This window comes from Hibiscus syriacus, unplaced genomic scaffold (assembly GCF_006381635.1).
Source record: "Hibiscus syriacus cultivar Baekdansim isolate YM2019G1 unplaced genomic scaffold, ASM638163v2 tig00110637_pilon, whole genome shotgun sequence".
NCBI classification, from domain to species: Eukaryota; Viridiplantae; Streptophyta; class Magnoliopsida; order Malvales; family Malvaceae; genus Hibiscus; species Hibiscus syriacus.
The window spans coordinates 5,181,512-5,200,604 of record NW_024062808.1 but is presented as its reverse complement, the minus strand read 5'-3'; the positions used below and the strand labels follow the sequence as shown (position 1 = coordinate 5,200,604).

The following is a 19,093-nucleotide window of genomic DNA, read 5'->3' as shown; positions in this document are numbered from 1 at the left end:
AGAAACAAAATCAACAATCTTTGAATCTTTTTCTCTTAAAACGATTTTTGTCTCTCTTGAGACAGTTTCTCTTGAAAAAATCTTTGAGTTGTTTCTTGTGAGAAATTTTTTTTGAGTCTATTTCTTTTGAAACAAAGTTTTGTCTCTCTTGAGACAATTTCTTGAAAAAAAATATTCGAGTAATTTCTTTTGAAACAAAAATCTTTGAGTATGTTTATTTGGAAACAAAATTTTGTCTCTCTTGAGACAATTTCTTTTGAGAAAAAATCTTTGAGTTGTTTCTACTAACAAAATCATCTTTGAGTTTATTTCTTTAAAAGTAAATATTGTCTCTTAAGACAATTTCTAATGAAAAACAACCTTTGAGATTGTTTCCTTTGAAAAAATTTGTCTCACTTAAAACGGAACCCATCTTTGAGTATGTTTATTTGAAATTTTTTTGTCTCTTGAGACATTTTCTTTTGGGAAAAATCTTTGAGTCTGTTTCTTTGGAAACAAAATTTACGATCTTTGAGTTTGTTTCCCTTGAAACAAAACAAATATCTTTGAGATCGTTTCCCTTGAAACAAATTTTGTCTCCCTTGAGACAGTTTCTATCAAAATCATATCTTTAAGTCTATTTCCATTGAAACAAAACACTTATCTTTGAGTCGGTTTCCCTTGAAACCATTATCCCTAAAGTTGGCCAGTCATCCTCATCATGTAGGAACCGTATCATCCCCTGACCAGATCTCCTCATCACGTAGGAGCCGCGTCAACCTTAGATAACCAGTCGTCCTCATCATGTAGAAACCGAGTTATCAGCCTTCCTAAAGATAGCTAGAACTATTCATCGCGTATGAGCAGTTTCATCCCTCGACCAGACCTCCTCATCATGTAGGAGCCGTGTCACCCATAGATAACCAGTCGTCCTCATCGTGTAAGAACCGAGTTATCACCCTTCCTAAAGACGACCCGAACTCTTCATCCTATATGATTAGTGTCATCCCCAGCAACCAACATTATCCAATTTCTACGCAAAAAAGGAGAACCAGACAAAAACGTGATGTCTTGTCGTCTTTGCCCTATTCTTGTTAACACAAGAATGTGCAAGAGGGGCAGCTGTAGACACCCATTTTTTCCGGGACTTTCTTGTCATTTAATTTAATTATTATTATTATTATTATTATTAATATTGCATTTTTACATATCATTTTGTAGGCCCAAATGCACAAGCCCAAATACCCAACTCAAAATTACAAAGGCCTAATCTCGGAGCCCATATAGTATATAAGCCCAACAACAATTGACCCAACCCAAGCCCAATATGTGATAACCCAGTAATTTTAGGTCTATCTTTGGAGGTAAATATTTTTATCTTTTGGGTTTGGGGTTTCGAGTTTTGGTTGTGAGTGTGGGTCTAGTTTTTTAGGTCGGTTTTAGGGGGAAACTATGTAGTGTGTGAAACCCCGTGGCCACCGTTCGACGGTGACTGGGGTTGCGTGCTCTACTTTGACAGCGAGAGAGAGAGGAATTTATGGACTGGGCAAATGAAACAAAATAACCCCTAAAGGAATTATATTACATTAGCCATGCGATGCCGTTTCACAAGGGAGAGAGTTTGAATTTTTTGCTAGTGGGTAAATCTCTATTCAAGTCCTTATATTTTGTAACCGGATCCACATTTATCATTTTTAAGGTTAAATCACACTTTAGTCCTCCCTTGTTTGTATCATTTTATTTTGGTAATTAATGAAACTTTGTCATGCCTTACTTTGGGAACTGATATTTCTATACTTGTGTTTTAGTCACTAACCTTATGTATTATGTTTGATATGTGAATCTGGTCATGGAATTTATGATTTATTTATTTTGGTCACCATTTCATAGGGATGCATTTTGGTATAAATTTAGCGGGTCCTTCCATATTTCTTGTGTAGTCCCTATTTTTTTTATCTTTTATTTATTTGTACCGATTTAAGCTGCATGTTTTGTTTCATTTTATTCTGGCCACTTGTTATATATTATTTATTTATTTCGAATTGTTCTGTTAATTTTTATTAGTTTTATTTAGGTCACTATTTGGTTTTATTTTGGGGTTATTTGCTTGTTTGGCCCATGTTATTTATTTAAGTGTTGTTTAGATCCTTTTGTTAAATATGTATTTAGTATTTTAATCCTTGTGTTGAGTTTTATTTATTTATGTATTTATTTATTATTATTTTATTTACTTCATCTTTGTTTTTTATGAACTAATATTATGGCATATTTATACTTTATTTTACATTATTGAATATTGTGTGTATGAGTTTTTGCATATTAATTAGATATTTCCATTGTTTTATTAACATTAAAATTAATATATCTTGTTATATATGTGTTAAGGTAGGATTTAATGATCATTTGTATACGTGTAAGTATATATATGTATGTATATAATATAGTACACGATTAATTATGTTTATATTACAAGCAATCTCTATACATTATGAATGTGAGTATGATATGTTTCAGTTTTATATTATGCATATTTATGCTAAAAATGTAAAAATACGCTCTTAAGTTTTTTTGAATATTTCGAGAATACGTATTTATAGAACGGGCGTGGAAAATATCACTTGATTGAAGTGGTACAATCCAATACGACATTCGAATAAATGTGAACTTAAATAAAATTGATTTAATTTTGTTAATTAATTCTTTTATTTTAAGTTGAACAATGTGATGCATTTTACCAAATGGCAATCTATATTATTTTACACAAATGTCTATTCTACATTTATATTCGATTCACGTTTTAATAAAAGATGAGAGAGTATTCTTTAAAGATAAGAAATAGACGAGTTAGCTTTCCCGACGGAGGATTGCTAATCTCGATATTTTTTTTCTAGTTAAAGAATGTTCTCAATTATTTAGTTCGAAGCAAATTAATCAATGTTCGATAAATAGATCATATTTTAACTTTATATTCAATTTGTAATTTCTACCATTTACGACAATGTGTAAGCGACACAGTACCAATTTTGGGCGTTGTGGGGGTGCTCATCCTTCCCCGCACGTAACCGACTCCCGAATCCATTTAAATGAATCATTGGTAACACAGGCCGAATTTTGTCTTAAAAAATGATTTTTCTTAAAATTGTTTTAAAAGACGTTTTTAGGTATTCACCTACCTAACCCAAAAGTTGATGGCGACTCTCATTCGATTTAATTCCAAATTAATTCCAAATTACAAAAATTTTCAAATTAAAGTCATAATCGTTTTTTAAAATATTTTTAATTGTTTTACCTAAAAATGGTTATGACAGCTTGGCGACTCCGCTGGAGACTTTTTTTTAGAGAGTCAAGTTGTAGGTCGCTTACACATTGTCGTTGTGGTCGAAATTATGAGTTCGAGTCTTTAGTTAATTTATGATCCGTTTATTGAAGTTTTAATTGCTTCATTTTTCAACTGTAATACTAACATTTGAATTTTTGCTTTCAGATCGATCCAAGTTTTTGTCGAGTTTTATCTCTTTTTCATTTTTAAGTCAAAGGCCGTTCCTCCTCACACACATCACGGACATTTACATAACATAAGCTCTAGACACGAGTTTTGATCCAAATTAATCGGGTGAATGCTTTACTCTCGTAAGAATTTATTCTTCGTATGAGTCTTAGCAAATAACCAATGGGATACATACCTTATACCTTAGTAGGGATTTATTTCTCGTATGGGTATAAGGCGGTGAATCCCCTCGAATTGAACTCGTTCTGCTCGAAACCTGTAATGGGTGAGGATCGAGGGTCTGGCAGCCCAAGGGGGCAATGACACAAGGACAATTAGAGCACCATTTTCCTGTTAGAGTTGAAACCATGCATATAGTGAACTGTAGAACGATCACCCTAGGTATAGTCATACCGAACCTCTGTTCGTCAGTAGGTACCCAAAATAGGTGTACACAAAGGAGGAGCGTTTCTGAACCTTTCCTTGTTGCTTTAAATTCTGTTGAATAAAAGCATGCAAACTAGATACCATGCGATTAGGTCAATTTCTTGAAAATATATCATTTTGGGTAGAAAGCATGTCCGGGTAGGACTGCTATTTAATAAAAGCATGTTCGGGTAGATATCATATCGGGGTAGGTGTTATATTTATTTGTATATATCATCTTTTAACTTTATCGATTATCATTTGTACTAACTCATTTTTCTCTGGTGTTTGTGTTACTAACTCATTTTTTCTCATTTGCTTGTGTTATTTTTCATCATTCTTTGCATTGCATTGACGTGACATAATGCGAAAATGTTGATCCGCAAGAAGATAGTCAAGAGAAAATTTTCACAATAAGAGGTGAAAGTTTTAAATCAAGCAGTGTATACAGACATGCACTGAGGGTTAAAAGAAGCTCAGAACACAAAAAGATGCACTGAGTGTATACGTGACATAATTCGAGACTGAAATAAAGATCCACTGATCCAAGGAGTAATCCAGTAGTAGATTCTTATCTACAATCATGTCATCAAAGAGCGACGCAATGACTTCAGCACCGGCTAGACATTAACGGATTTTGTTTACAAAGTATTGAAGGGAATCAATTCCAAATATAGAGATCTGAGATGAAGCAGGGAAGATCGTGCATCATTCGAGACTGAAATGATGATCTACTGATCCAAGGAGTAATCTAACAGTAGATTATCATCTACAAACATTCCATCAGTAACCATAAAGGAGCGACGCATTAACTTCATCACCGTCGGGGTAGTAACGGAGTTAGATTAGAGAACGCTTGAGGGGCATCGTTTTCGAGGACGAAGATCCGAGATGAAGCAGCGATCCACTTCAAATTCAATATCTAAGCGAAGGCATGTCTGTAAAGTGGACTGTCTTGTAATGTGAAAGCTTTTATTTCTAGTGGAAATTATTCTACGATATTCATCGTTGGGATCAATAATTTTGCATCTGCATCTTTGCATTTTTGCATCTGTATTTTATCATTCATAAATAGAATTAATCAATGGAGGATTAGATGAAGTGGTCCTAACCACGCGACACTATATTGAGAATAGAAGCAAGATTCAAGTTGAAATCAATACAGTGGAAGCTTGTTCAGTTGGTGGTAGGGTAGAGCCTTCCAAGATTATCTGAGAAAGAATCCCCATATCATGAGGTCTATGATGTTGATATAATATATGAAGCTCCAGATATTCAGCTGAAAAATGTAAGGCATTGAAGCTCAAGATCCAGAACCTGATGGATTCAAGGGCATGGACAATCGAAGATAGATGGGGACATTGCATCTACCATTTACATCCATAGACATTGTTTTGTTTGAACTCGTTTTTGTTCTATCTTTTATATTTGCTTAAATATTTTTAATCTTAATATTTGAATTTATGCTACCTTCTAAGGTTGAATAATTGAACGAATTTTAATCTTGAGTTCTTTGAATATCAAATGAATTACGTATTCTCTTAATTCTTTAAGAATTATAGATTTTTGACATATAGAAAGATTAGACCTATCTTATCCCATCTAAACTAAAATAAAATCTCTCGATTTTTACCCTAAATAATTCATTGTCACTACCAAAGAACCAATTTTGACATTCCCTCTCTTTGAGACCTTGAAATATTCTTTTCGACTTTGAAACATTGTGTATATCTTTCGATACACAAAAGTCATACATACTTTTTTTTGAGCCAATAAAATCACCATCGTCTTCTTAGACGTAAACTCGACATATTTTTCTACCAATAAAACCTACAAGCACTGAGTACAAGATGTTCACTTGAACATGAACCTTCCTACCAGAATAAACAATGTGGGGCATCTCGAGAAGACAATGAGGAGTATCTCGACTTAGCTTCCTGAAGATGAGTTTGTACAATTGAGGCATGTTGAAAGCAAGAAGCAGAAAAAAGAAATTATTTCAAAATAATTCTATCATGCATTAATTACATTTTTCATGTGAATAACAATTAATCCTGAAAATCTATCCCCATGGGGATACCTTTTCTGCAAGGACTTTTGTGTATGAGATGATGAACGACTTTCTTTCTTTATCCCTTCTCAATAGGAGAAAATCTATATCCCTTGTATTCCCTTTTGAGCCTAAATTTTATTTTATTATGATTCAACCCTAACCAAGGATCACCCTCCACACTAGGGGGCAAGATGAAGGAAATCTGCTCGCATGAGTGAAGACCATTGATCCAGATGAGATATCAAAAAGCAAACCAAATACCAAGCGTGAAGATCCAATCAAAGAAGCAAAGAGAAAGAAACAAAGAGAAAAACAAAGAAAAAACAAAGAAAACAAAAGCAAAAACAAAGAAAAGAGCAAAGAACAAAAAGATAACAAAGAGCACAAACAAGTAGTCACTCGACTCAAATGACACATCGAGCTTCAAACCGTGAGATTGATCAAGCACAATCACTCCAGAATCACTTCACTTGAAGATCATAGAACATTAAGAGAAAAACATATGTGAGCAGATTCAAATTGAGCAAGACAAAATCGAAGGCATCAGAATGAATTGATCCTTGGTTCAATTACCTGCAAACACTTGTTTGGGCCTTTTATCCGTTTCTTTCATAACCCTGAGCCATGACCTACATTACGTGCCTAAAAAGTCCCTTATAATCATACATAGAGTTTTAAGCAGAAGAGACTATCTTCAGATTTCATCATGCCCATCAGGATTAATCTTTTATTTACAAAAAAAGTTTTTTCTAAAACCTTTAATGCATGATAGAGAAAAAATAACAAAGGGGGGTTCAAGACGTAAATTCTGAATAACGCCTTGAAACCAAAGGAGGATTCGAGTTGAAAACCTGAAAAGGCGGCTCGAATATGAAGATGGTGTAGCTATGCATAGAAGGTGATCGTACAAATCCCTTGATAAGGTGTCGCACAACCCAAATGAGATCATGAGAACTGGGAGTCGGAGAACACTTCCAATAAGTAAGTACCGAAGCTACTCCATCAGATCAGTGAACAGTAAATAAATGAGAACCCCATACCTTTGACCAAAAATAATAACCTGAGATATTTTTATCATTTCCTTATTTAACCATACCTCAAAGATATTATTGATATTGACACTTGTCAAATAGCTATAATTTATTGAAGGATTAACAGAGTAATTAATTCATTCATATCCAATGAACTATTGTTTTATGATTTGTCAATTATGAAACCTTGAAAGGAGCAATATTTTCAAAAATTTTGATTAAACATTTTTCAAAACTCTTTTAATTGATATTTTCATACTTTTGAAAATACAAGAAGAAGAAAAAATGTTTTTCAAACAAGATAATCTCTCTAGAGGCATATCTTGGAATTCAACAAAGATCCCTCTGAAGTTCAAGATTGAAGCTTGGGCAAGAAAAGACAAATTTATGGGGCAAATTTTGATGGGGCAAGGAAAACAAATTGTCTCAGGTTGAGGTTTGCAAGAGTACACCCTAGTGGAAATGAAGACAAACTAAATCAAAGATAGAGTGAAAACTACTCTCGCAACTATTCTCCTTCTAGATCGAGAAGACATACATCAATATATACATACATACATACATACACATACATACATGTTACATGAGTTTGCATCGTTGTATCAAACATTTATCATCATGTGTATTAAATACATTTTTCTCCTCACTTGAGGACAAATTCAATAAAAAATCAAATAAATTTCATCTTGACATCCATAATAATATCGAAGATAGTTAGTAAAAAATGTATTATTTTGATCTCTCAGGAAATCAAAGCTCGGAAATGACCATATATATCTACCTTGAAGAAACAATTATTTGAATTCCTGAAGTCAACAATCAAGACATTTCCTCAACATGCAGGAACAAGCAGACTTTATATCGCCTTTGAGGGTGTTTTTCTTGAAACAAATTTTGTCTCGCTTGAGACAGTTTTATAAAAACAAATTTTGTCTCACTTAAGACAATTTCTCTTAAAACAAATTTCGTCTCACTTGAGACATTTTTCCTTTGAGATACAAATTTCGAATTTGCTTCACATGAAACAAAATTAATCTCACTTGAGATTGTTGTTTATTTCAAAACAAATTTCGTCTCGCTTGAGACATTTCTTCTCTGAGATACAAATTTAAATTTGTTGTACTTGAAACAAAATTAATCTCACTTGAGCTTTTCAAAATCGATTCGTCTCACGTGAGATAGTTTACCCTTTTAAAAAACCACCTTTGAGATTGTTTCCCTAGAAACAAAATCGACAATCTTTGAATCTTTTTCTCTTAAAACGATTTTTTTCTCTCTTGAAACAATCTTTGAGTCTGTTCCTTTTGAATAAAAATCTTTGAGTTGTTTATTGTGAGAAAAAAGTTTTTTGAGTCTATTTCTTTTGAAACAAAGTTTTGTCTCTCTTGAAACAATCTTTGAGTCTGTTCCTTTTGAATAAAAATCTTTGAGTTGTTTATTGTGAGGAAAAAGTTTTTTGAGTCTATTTATTTTGAAACAAAATTTTGTCTCTCTTGAGAAAATTTCGTGAAAAAAAATATTCGAGTAGTTTCTTTTGAAACAAAAATCTTTAAGTATGTTTCTTTGGAAACAAAATTTTGTCTCTCTTGAGACAATTTCTTTTGAGAAAAAATCTTTGAGTTTGTTTCTATTAACAAAATCAACTTTGAGTTTATTTCTTTAAAAGCAAATATTATCTCTCTTGAGACAGTTTCTAATGAAAAACCAACCTTTGAGATTGTTTCCTTTGAAAATATTCATCTCACTTAGGACGGAACCCATCTTTGAGTATGTTTATTTGAATTTTTTTTCTCTTGAGACATTTTCTTTTGAGAAAAATCTTTGAGTCTGTTTCTTTGGAAACAAAATTTACGATCTTTGAGTTTGTTTCCTTGAAACAAAACAAATATCTTTGAGATCGTTTCCCTTGAAATGAATTTTGTCTCCCTTGAGACAGTTTCTATCAAAATCATATCTTTAAGTTTGTTTCCATTGAAACAAAACACTTATCTTTGAGTCGGTTTCCTTGAAACCATTATCCCTAAAGTTTGCCAGCCGTCCTCATCACGTAGGAACCGTGTCATCCCCTGACAAGATCTCCTCATCACGTAGGAGCCGCGTCAACCTTAGATAACCAGTAGTCCTCATCACGTAGGAACCGAGTTATCACCCTTCCTAAAGATGGCTAGAACTCTTCATCGCGTATGAGCAGTGTCATCCCTCAACCAGACCTCGTCATCACGTAGGAGTCGTGCCACCCATAGATAACCAGTCATCCTCATCGTGTAGGAACCGAGTTATCACCCTTCCTAAAGACGACCCGAACTCTTCATCACGCATGAACAGTGTTGTCCCCAACAACCAACATTATCCAATTTTTATGCAAAAAGGGGATAACCAGACAAAAACGTGATGTCTTGTCGTCTTTGCCCTATTCTTGTTAACACAAGAATGTGCAAAGAGGGGCAGCGGTAGACACCCGTTTTTATTCGGGTCTTTCTTGTCATTTAATTTAATTATTATTATTATTATTATTAATATTACCTTTTTACATATCATTTTGCAGGCCCAAATGCACAAGCCCAAATACCCAACTCAAAATTACAAAGGCCCAATCTCGGAACCCAGATAGTATACAAGCCCAACAACAATTGATCCGACCCAAGCCCAATATGTGATAACCCAGTAATTTTAGGTATATCTTTGGAGGTAAAGATTTTTATCTTTTGGGTTTGGGGTTTTGAGTTTTGGCTGTGAGTGTGGGTCTAGTTTTTTAGGTCGGTTTTAGGGGGGAAACTGTGCAGTGTGTGAAACCCCGTGGCCACCGTTCGACGGTGGCCGGGGTTGCGTGCTATACTTTGACAGCGAGAGAATGAGAAGTTACAGAAGGGGAGAGTGAGAGCACGACTGGACTGGGCAAATGAAATAAAATAACCCCTAAAGGAATTATATTCCATTAGCCATGCGATGCCGTTTCACAAGAGAAAGAGTTTGCATTTTTTGCTAGTGGGTAAATCTCTATTCAAGTCCTTATATTTTGTAACCTGATCCACATTTATCATTTTTAAGGGTAAATCACAGTTTAGTCCTCCCTTGTTTGTATCATTTTATTTTAGTAATTAATGAAACTTTGTCATGCCTTACTTTGGGAACTGATTTTTCTATACTTGTGTTTTAGTCACTAACCTTATGTATTATGTTTGATATGCGAATCTGGTCATGGAATTTTTGATTTATTTATTTTGGTCACCATTTCATAGGGATTCATTTTGGTATAAATTTAGCGGGTCCTTCCATATTTCTTGTGTAGTCCCCATTTTTTTATCTTTTATTTATTTGTACCGATTTAAGCTGCATGTTTTGTTTCATTTTATTCTGGCCACTTGTTATATATTATTTATTTATTTCGAATTATTCTGTTAATTTTTATTAGTTTTATTTATATCACTATTTGGTTTTATTTTGGGGTTATTTGCTTGTTTGGCCCCTGTTATTTATTTAAGTGTTGTTTAGATCCTTTTGTTAAATATGTATTTAGTATTTTAATCCTTGTGTTGAGTTTTTTTTATTTTTGTATTTATTTATTATTATTTTATTTACTTCATCTTTGTTTTTTATGAACTAATATTGTGGCATATTTATACTTTATTTTACATTATTGAATATTGTGTGTACGAGTTCTTTGCATATTTATTAGATATTTCCATTGTTTTATTAACATTAAAATTAATATATCATGTTATATATGTGTTAAGGTAGGATTTAATGATCATTTGTATACTTGTAAGTATATATATATGTATGTATGTATATAATACAGTACACGATTAATTATGTTTATATTACAAGCAATCTCTGTACATTATGAATGTGAGTATGATATGTTTCGGTTTTATATTACGCATATTTATGCTAAAAATGTAAAAATACACTATTAAGTTTTTTTTTGAATATTTCAAGAATACGTATTTATAGAACGGACGTGGAAAGTATCACTTGATTGAAGTGGTACAATCAAATACGACATTCAAATAAATGTGAACTTAAATAAAATTGATTTAATTTTGTTAATTAATTCTTTTATTTTATGTTGAACAATGTGATGCATTTTACCAAATGGCAAACTATATTATTTTACACAAATGTCGATTCTACATTTATATTCGATTCACGTTTTAATAAATGATGAGAGAGTATTCTTTAAAGATAAGAAATAGACGAGTTATCTTTCCCGACGGAGGATTGCTAATCTCGATATTTTTTTCTAGTTAAAGAATGTTCTCTAATTATTTAGTTCGGAGCAAATTAATCAATGTTCGATAAATAGATCATATTTTAACTTTATATTCGATTTGTAATTTCTACCATTTACGACAATGTGTAAGCGACACAGTACCAATTTTGGGTGCTGTGGGGGTGCTCATCCTTCCCCGCACGTAATCGACTCCCGAATCAATTTAAATGAATCATTGGTAACGCAGATCGAATTTTGTCTTAAAAAATGATTTTTCTTAAAATTGTTTTAAAAGACATTTTTAGGTATTCGACCTACCTAACCCAAAAGTCGATGGCGACTCCCATTCGATTTAATTACAAATTACCAAAATTTTCAAATTAAAGTCATAATCATTTTTTTAAAATAATTTTTAATTGTTTTACCTAAAAATGGTTATGATAAAAAGCATCTCTGAAACTCAGGTGCTCAAACAGCAGTCTTCGAGCCTCGGCAAGGTGAATTGCAATGATGGAAAGATCCGGTGACGGGTTAGCTAACCTGTTCACTATATACTGCATCCCCCTCAATGAACACATGCTTTCTTTTTACCCCACTTTAACTAGTGATTATCAGAATTATGGGTCTAAGAGGGAACATTTTTAATGAGAAAAGTACAAAATTTGAACAATTTTAATTTCTACAAAGGTAACAAATCATAAAATTTAAAAAAAAATTGTTCAGAATAATGATTACAACGTAAAAGTTCATAAGCTAATGGTTCTTCATCTAGATAAAATTGTAGCAAAAGAAAGCATATAATAAAGTTTCGAAAAACCTTACTGTCAATTTTCAAACGTTCTAATATCAAGCTCTCTTTCTGTCGCAAAGACCGATCAGCCTAGAAATTCCATTGGCATAATGTAGCCAACAGAAACAAATGAAAAAAAAAAAATCAAGGACCACTCAAAAAACATAGAAACACATCCAGATTACATGGCATGAACCTAAAGCATATAAAACCATTGCAAATACTACAATTTAATCTCGATTCAACTAACCTTAAGTTTGTATGCCTTTCTCTCAACTAGAAATACCCTTCTAATACCATAGCAATCTGCAAGCATTTGTGTCAAGTATCCTCTCCCTGCTCCAAACTTGACCACCGCAGGCACACCATTTCTATTTTCAGATAGCTCTACTAATTCACACTTTTCTCCCTTGCCAACAAACCTCTCCAAAACCCCAAACTCTTCCAAGTTCCCAAGAATCGACGCCTGTTGTGTTACATGCTTCTCTTGAAATGACACATTCCTGTCAAAACTCTGAGTTAAACGCCAAACAATTCCGACAGAAAACAACCGGCGCAATTGAACTTGACACACCTGTCTACTTCTCCCTTAATCCATAAGCCACAAGCTTCAGGTATCTTATAAGATTCTTTAATATCATTACAATTCGAGCATGAACCGACTCAATCTTCCTAATAACCTCGAAGAATTCGGATATGTTCAAGCTATAAACAGCATTTCTCTTTATTTCAGAGGTTACATTTTCGGTTTCCTGGTCTTGTTGTTCATCTTCTTTGCCTACATTGACACCCTTTTGGTAAAAAGGTTGGGTGCTCAATGATTGAGCTTGTTTGACTATAGGGCATCTCTTTAGATGTCCTCCCAGGTTTTCCTGAAGCACACAACTTCAAAATAAACCCCCCAAAAAAATGTTAAAAATTTTGTGTGTTTTTTTTATGTAAGAGTGAAGGTTTGAGAGAAAGGGTATTACTGAGAAGGGTCAATCGGACATGGGATCCACTGGTCATTGATCCTTGGAGTGTGATTGCCACAAAACCTTGAAATAATTAGATTATTAGAAAGAAAGAAACCGAAAATAATTGATAAAAGTTGGGATTCAACGAAAGAAAAGAAAGGGTGGAGAGAGAGAGAGAACTCACAAGGAATTTTTGAAAGGAGAGTTTGAACAGAATCTGTTCTTTTTAGTAACCCAGAATTTGCAGCGATTCTCCATCACCTTACTCTTCGGTTCACCGGCGACAACTTATTGCCCTACAAAACTAAAGCCGACCTCACTTCTGTTTTATTAAGGTTTATATAAAAAATAACTAATTAAATTATAATTTATTTTTAGTACCTAAATTAATTTTTAACTAAAATAAAAAAATCTAAATTATTATATATAACTACTTTATGTGTCCAACTAATTTTTTTTTGGCAAAATATGTTTCTAAACTATGTTTATTTTTTGTTTATCTATTTTTACTCTAAGCCTTTTATTAAGTATAAGGCAAAATTTACAATTAGGCATTAATATATAATAAAAATGATTTGTTATTATTAATTTTTTAAAATTTAAAAGTTTAAGGGTAAATTATAAGGGTGGTTCGTTATGTTTTTGGTTCATTGGATTATGATCATCAATTTAAAAAAATATTGATTTTAATCTCTTATTTTATTAATTTAATATATTCTAGTCTCTCAACTGTTAAATCCCCTAATCTAATAACGAAAGTTCAAATTGACAACTAAAAAAATCATGTGTTTTAAGAAATTTTCATTCTTCTTCATTCGTCTTCTTATTCTTCTATTACAGTTAATATAAACATGCAATATAAACAATATATATTATTCATAAGTGTAAATATGCGTTATAAATAATGAAATTGTTGAGAAAATAATAGATTAGTTGAATGATATTTATGTTATTTATAATAAGTTATATCAGTTGGTGAATATATATATTTTTGTTTAAAATTACATCTATTTAGTTATATTAGTTTTACAAAAAATCTCTTCATCAAATGATCTTAATCTTTCAGTCCATTTCCTCTCTACTATAAAGACTGATTGAGACAAATTTTAAACACAATTCACAACTCACAACATTGGAATAGGAAAACACTTAAAAATTTTATTCTAAATTCATTCTTTCTGGTGATAGAGAAAAGCTTGTGTTAGACTGATAATTGTTATTGTGCTTATTATTGTGATCGTTTGTTGTTGTATTTTGAAAGACTTATGTCCACCGTTACTCAAAGCACCGAGGAGATGATGAATTTATCTTATGAAAACTATTCACACATGTCTCAACAAAACTTCTTATATTTATCTGACTATGTTTATTCGATTTCATCGTTACATATGAGTAAATAATTCCATTCATCTATTTTAATTTTGTATTTTTTTACTTCGTTCGATTCAATAATTATATTCACGTACTATTATTTTTAATTTTTCAATTTTTCAGATTAATATTCTCTCGAACAGAATGTTTTCTACTGAATCTATCGAAGTTGTTCATTCCGTCAAGTTAGCCAATTCTGACTCCAAATTCCAAAGGTACCCTTGTTTACAAGCATGTATGCGTCTTTTCTTTTATTTAAAATAGTAAAACTGTTAGAACAAAATCATATTAAATATGAAAAATAACCAGGATCTATTCATGATAAATCGATAAGAATAAAAATACTTGATTTGTGATAGCATACGTGAGTTAATTGATAGGTTGAAATATTTGAATCTTTCTTTTGTTGTTGTGGTTGTGATCTTCCAAGAATATAGGTTTGCTATTGCCGTAAAAACTCTCTGACGGGATAAGAGTAATACAAGTTAACTTATTTCTTGGGGACCACTACCTCTTTATATAGATTGAATATATATAACATAATTGTTCACTTAATTTTGTGTCATACTTTATGATAACATTGTATATTATACATATGTGCCAACAAATACAATTTTTTCTCCAATAATTTCCTAGTAGGGCAACATATGTTTCATGACAAATGTACAACCTTAAGAGCTCAAAATTTGCTATCATATAATAAGTGTTCTATAACAATCTTGTCCGTCAATTATATCCGGATAGGATCAAAGCGACCTTTACCATATCAATCATGACTAGACCCATCAATGGTCACATATACAAACATAGTCAAATGACATAGATCAATCATGGAGTGTAATATGGAAATTACATGCAATGTGAACCACACATGTCTATTTCCAATTGGTTTCCTTTAAACATTAGTGAGATCAAATTTTACCGAAACCAGAGTGTGGATAAACCAAAACAAACTTTATTTCTGTAGAAAATAACCTTAAAATAAATGTCATTCAGCTGAAGTAACTGAAATTGTTTAATAATAAACGAGCATTAAATACAAACTCCCACTAAAATCAAATATCCTTAAATAATATCACACCCACTTGAGTAGTGTGCTCATGAAAGACCTAGGGTGACCATTCCTTAGTAAGCGCGCAATAATGAGTTTATACCAATATGCTCTATAAACGTATAATCACTTTGATTTTTCTTTAACAACTAAAAACACAATGTATATGTGCTAAGACTTAAGATGTTTTTGTTATATATGAAATAAAGGGCTGCCACTTAGTTGTCTCAAAATAACTCCAGTGGTCTTTCTTATCAATCCATAATTAGCAGTTCATCTGACAAAATTTTGCAACCATATTCCAATAAATTGGAGTCCATAAGCCTAATGATCTCTTACTTACTAGACCTCCTATATGCGAGCATGTAACACTTTGTTCTTAACTGTTTTATATGAATCGATTTGACTGCTATCCAATGATCCATACCTAAATTGCTTAAATATATACTTAATGTCCTAAAATCATACATTATGTTTTAATGCGTATAAACCTTAGTATACATTAAACTCCTCATTTATTTATTTTGAAGCATAAGGAACTTTTAATATTTCCTTAATTTCAAAATCATCCTTAGGGCAAACAAGTCTAAACTTATTTCCTTTATCAAAAATGGGTTTTATTTGGCTTACTACCACTGAACTTATAGTATATACAACTATCAACCAAATTTATCTCAAAACCAAATAAGATAATTATTTGGCGAAATTTGTTATATAATTAATGAGGGTCATATTTAAACTCATAAATTTATTTCCTTAATTTACATATCATTAATTTTGTATCATTAGACACAATTTTCTAATTGCACCTTAAAACATCTCATCAATGTTACCATTTTGAAATCCAACTAAATATTAGCAATAAATATCATGATTATCCTGAAAGAGTCTTTCAATGAAATCAAAAAGAAAGTCTCTACAAAATTAATGCCTTCTTTGTGAGTATATCCTTTATATACAAGACATGTCTTATACTTGTCAACATCACCATTTGCATCCATTTTGATTATAAATATTCATTTATAACCAATCACCTTTGCACCTTCAAGTAATGAGATAAGTCCTCAAACATTATTATCTTGTATAGAACTTATACTCTTCTTACATAGAATTAACCCACTTTTGAGATTCATAACTTTTACGCCGTGACGAAAGTTGATTAGATCATCCATTATCATTCCATTGTCATCATTGTTTCTTGGATAAATACAACATGATAATCTAAATAGCATTTCTCTCATCTTGTGGATCTTCTTAATGACACCTGTTCTTTGAGGTTGTTGAGTTTGTTCTTATGTAATAATTTCTCATCTTAAGTGGAGAGTTGTTCAATATTATCTTGTTGAGGTTCTAGATTCACTTCTTGATTAACGACATGTATGGATACGTGGATATCATCAAAAGTGATCATAGGAATTGATTTATAATTCAATTCCCACTCAAGAGCAATTCCTTAAACTTTATTTCTCCCTCCAAACTCAAGATCCTAAAAAATAATGTTATGTATCTCACCTTAAAAATATTCCTAATTATTAGATCATAAAACTTATAACCCCTAAGTCACGTGGAAAAACCAAAGTATTTGCTTATTGTTTTAGAATTTAATTTCTTCTCATATGTCCTAACTTATTACAAAAGAGAACAACCCTTTATAACATATTATTGTCTCTTTTGAGTTAGACCTTTAATAACTATATTCTCGTTTTTTTGCCCTTATCTTATATGCACTTTTTAAATGAGTACTTTAAAACTTATTATGCTTCAACATTTCTTCCTCTTGTACATAATGAGAAATGATCTCATTTAGAGTTCATTTCTCCCTTTAAGTTGATTAAACTCTTTAGGAAACAATATTAAAATCACAAGAACAAGTAATTCTTTAGAAAAAATCAACCTTAAGTGTCTTAAGTCTTTAAGCAATATAAACATATCTATAATGTACTCCCTCACATTTCCTTGACCATTGTACTTTATAGACATCAAAAGAGTCAAAAGTGATGTCATTTAAGCCTTATTGTCTTTGGAAAAACATTTCACAATTTTGTCAAGGAAACCATTGTCCTAAGTAATCTTTTTAGATTATGTGTTCCTAAAGACTTATAAAATGTTGTACTTCATGACCACTTAAACTCATACAATTTGAACAAATTTCACCTCTCAAAATATTTTATACCAATTAAGGATATTATCCCCATGAGAGGTGGAAATTGTTCTTTCCTTAGTGAAAAGTCTATGTTCATGCAACCAAAACCTTATGTGAGTGCATTTTCTCATTCCTTGAGATTCGTTTTCTAAAGCATGAGTAGAAAATGGATAATAGCAGATATTTTTCACAACAATAAATAATTAGCTGAATACAAAATAATAAATAAATAAAATTGAAGCTAACATCATAAGTAAACAAATAAATTCAAAATTATGACTAATAATTCACATTTCAAGATACCAAACACTACATCAATATCAAATCTTTGGGTAGTAATATTAACAGTAAACGATATTCTTGGTGTAGTAATCAACATTGACAATAAGCTGTGTCGAACAATAGACTAATCTTTGGATTAATGTAATGTTCACATAAAATACCTTATAATTGTTTCTGATAAGCGGTGTTTGACTCATCAAATGAAATTCCTTTTCTCAAATAAATAAAAATAGAAATAATAATAATAAAGTGGAGAAAAGAGTCAATCCACGAGGACTTAGGAATTCCCTATATAATTTTGCGTCTCGATTTAAATCCAAGCAACTGTAAGAAAAATAAATAAGAACGGGGTTTGGCGAATGAGAGACAAAGAAAAGTAATAAATAGAAAAATAAATAATTGAAATTGTAAAATAAAAGGAAACATAAATTAAGATATAAAAGGAAACAAAAATTAAGATATAAAAGGAAACATAAATTAAGATTGAAAACAATAACGAGAAAATTTCCTCGAGATAGCTTTGTTTCAATTAATTTCGATCATCGAAATGGATTTTCCTATGAGATTCCTGTCAGTTACAATCAATAAGGCCCAACCTATTATAACTTGCCTTTATCTTTAATAATCGATCTTCCCAAGTCACTCTTCGAAAGTCGATTGTTGAATGGACTAACTACAACTACTGCCATTAGAACAACAATTTATGTTTTGGAAAAGCCAGACTCGGATTATGTTGTCTTGTTAGAATCGAATCCAATCCCAATTTTCCTTAGTGGGTCACCACTAAGTGTGTTCAAAAGAGGTCGAATATGCCACAGGTTCATCATTCCTCCCAGCTATAAGTTAAAACAACATCCAGACTAATGTCTATCCTTTTCATATAAAAACGTTTTAATTTTGAAAGTTAGATTGATTTCCAAACTAATAAAATAGAAAATCGAGAATGTAACCCGAAGGGTCATAAATGCTTTTCAATTATCTCATGTAGAATTGATTCATCACTAGCTCTCGGCTAATAAGAAATTTAGCTAAGCATGGTAGAAACCATACTTAGCATGTTTTGTAAAAGCGATAAAAACTTAAAATAAGAAAACAGAATGTAAAGAAAAAGAAACTTGTCTATGAAAATAAAAAGAGAATAACAAAATAGAATTCAAGATATGACATCTTCTAAGACTTACCCAAGGATGGTATTTATAGGCTTTTAAACCCTAAAATAAAATAAATCCAAAAGATAATTCAAATGTTTTAATTTCAAACTTAGAAATTAAATTTCTAAAATATCTCCTTAGGTCATACTGACTAGGCGGC

General features: G+C 31.7%; 1 protein-coding gene across 1 annotated transcript in view; it reads right to left on the bottom strand.

Annotated features, from left to right (window-relative positions):
• Window positions 1–13,219, bottom strand: part of LOC120136788 (tRNA:m(4)X modification enzyme TRM13-like) — a 29,264-nt gene extending 16,045 nt beyond the window's left edge. Inside the window, 6 exon segments of the mRNA XM_039152747.1 lie at window positions 12,012–12,069; window positions 12,230–12,482; window positions 12,554–12,626; window positions 12,629–12,864; window positions 12,951–13,016; window positions 13,120–13,219. Of these exon segments, the coding sequence (XP_039008678.1) occupies window positions 12,012–12,069; window positions 12,230–12,482; window positions 12,554–12,626; window positions 12,629–12,864; window positions 12,951–13,016; window positions 13,120–13,193 (760 nt within the window). The 5' untranslated portion in view covers window positions 13,194–13,219.
• Window positions 13,220–19,093: the final 5,874 nt, after the last annotated feature.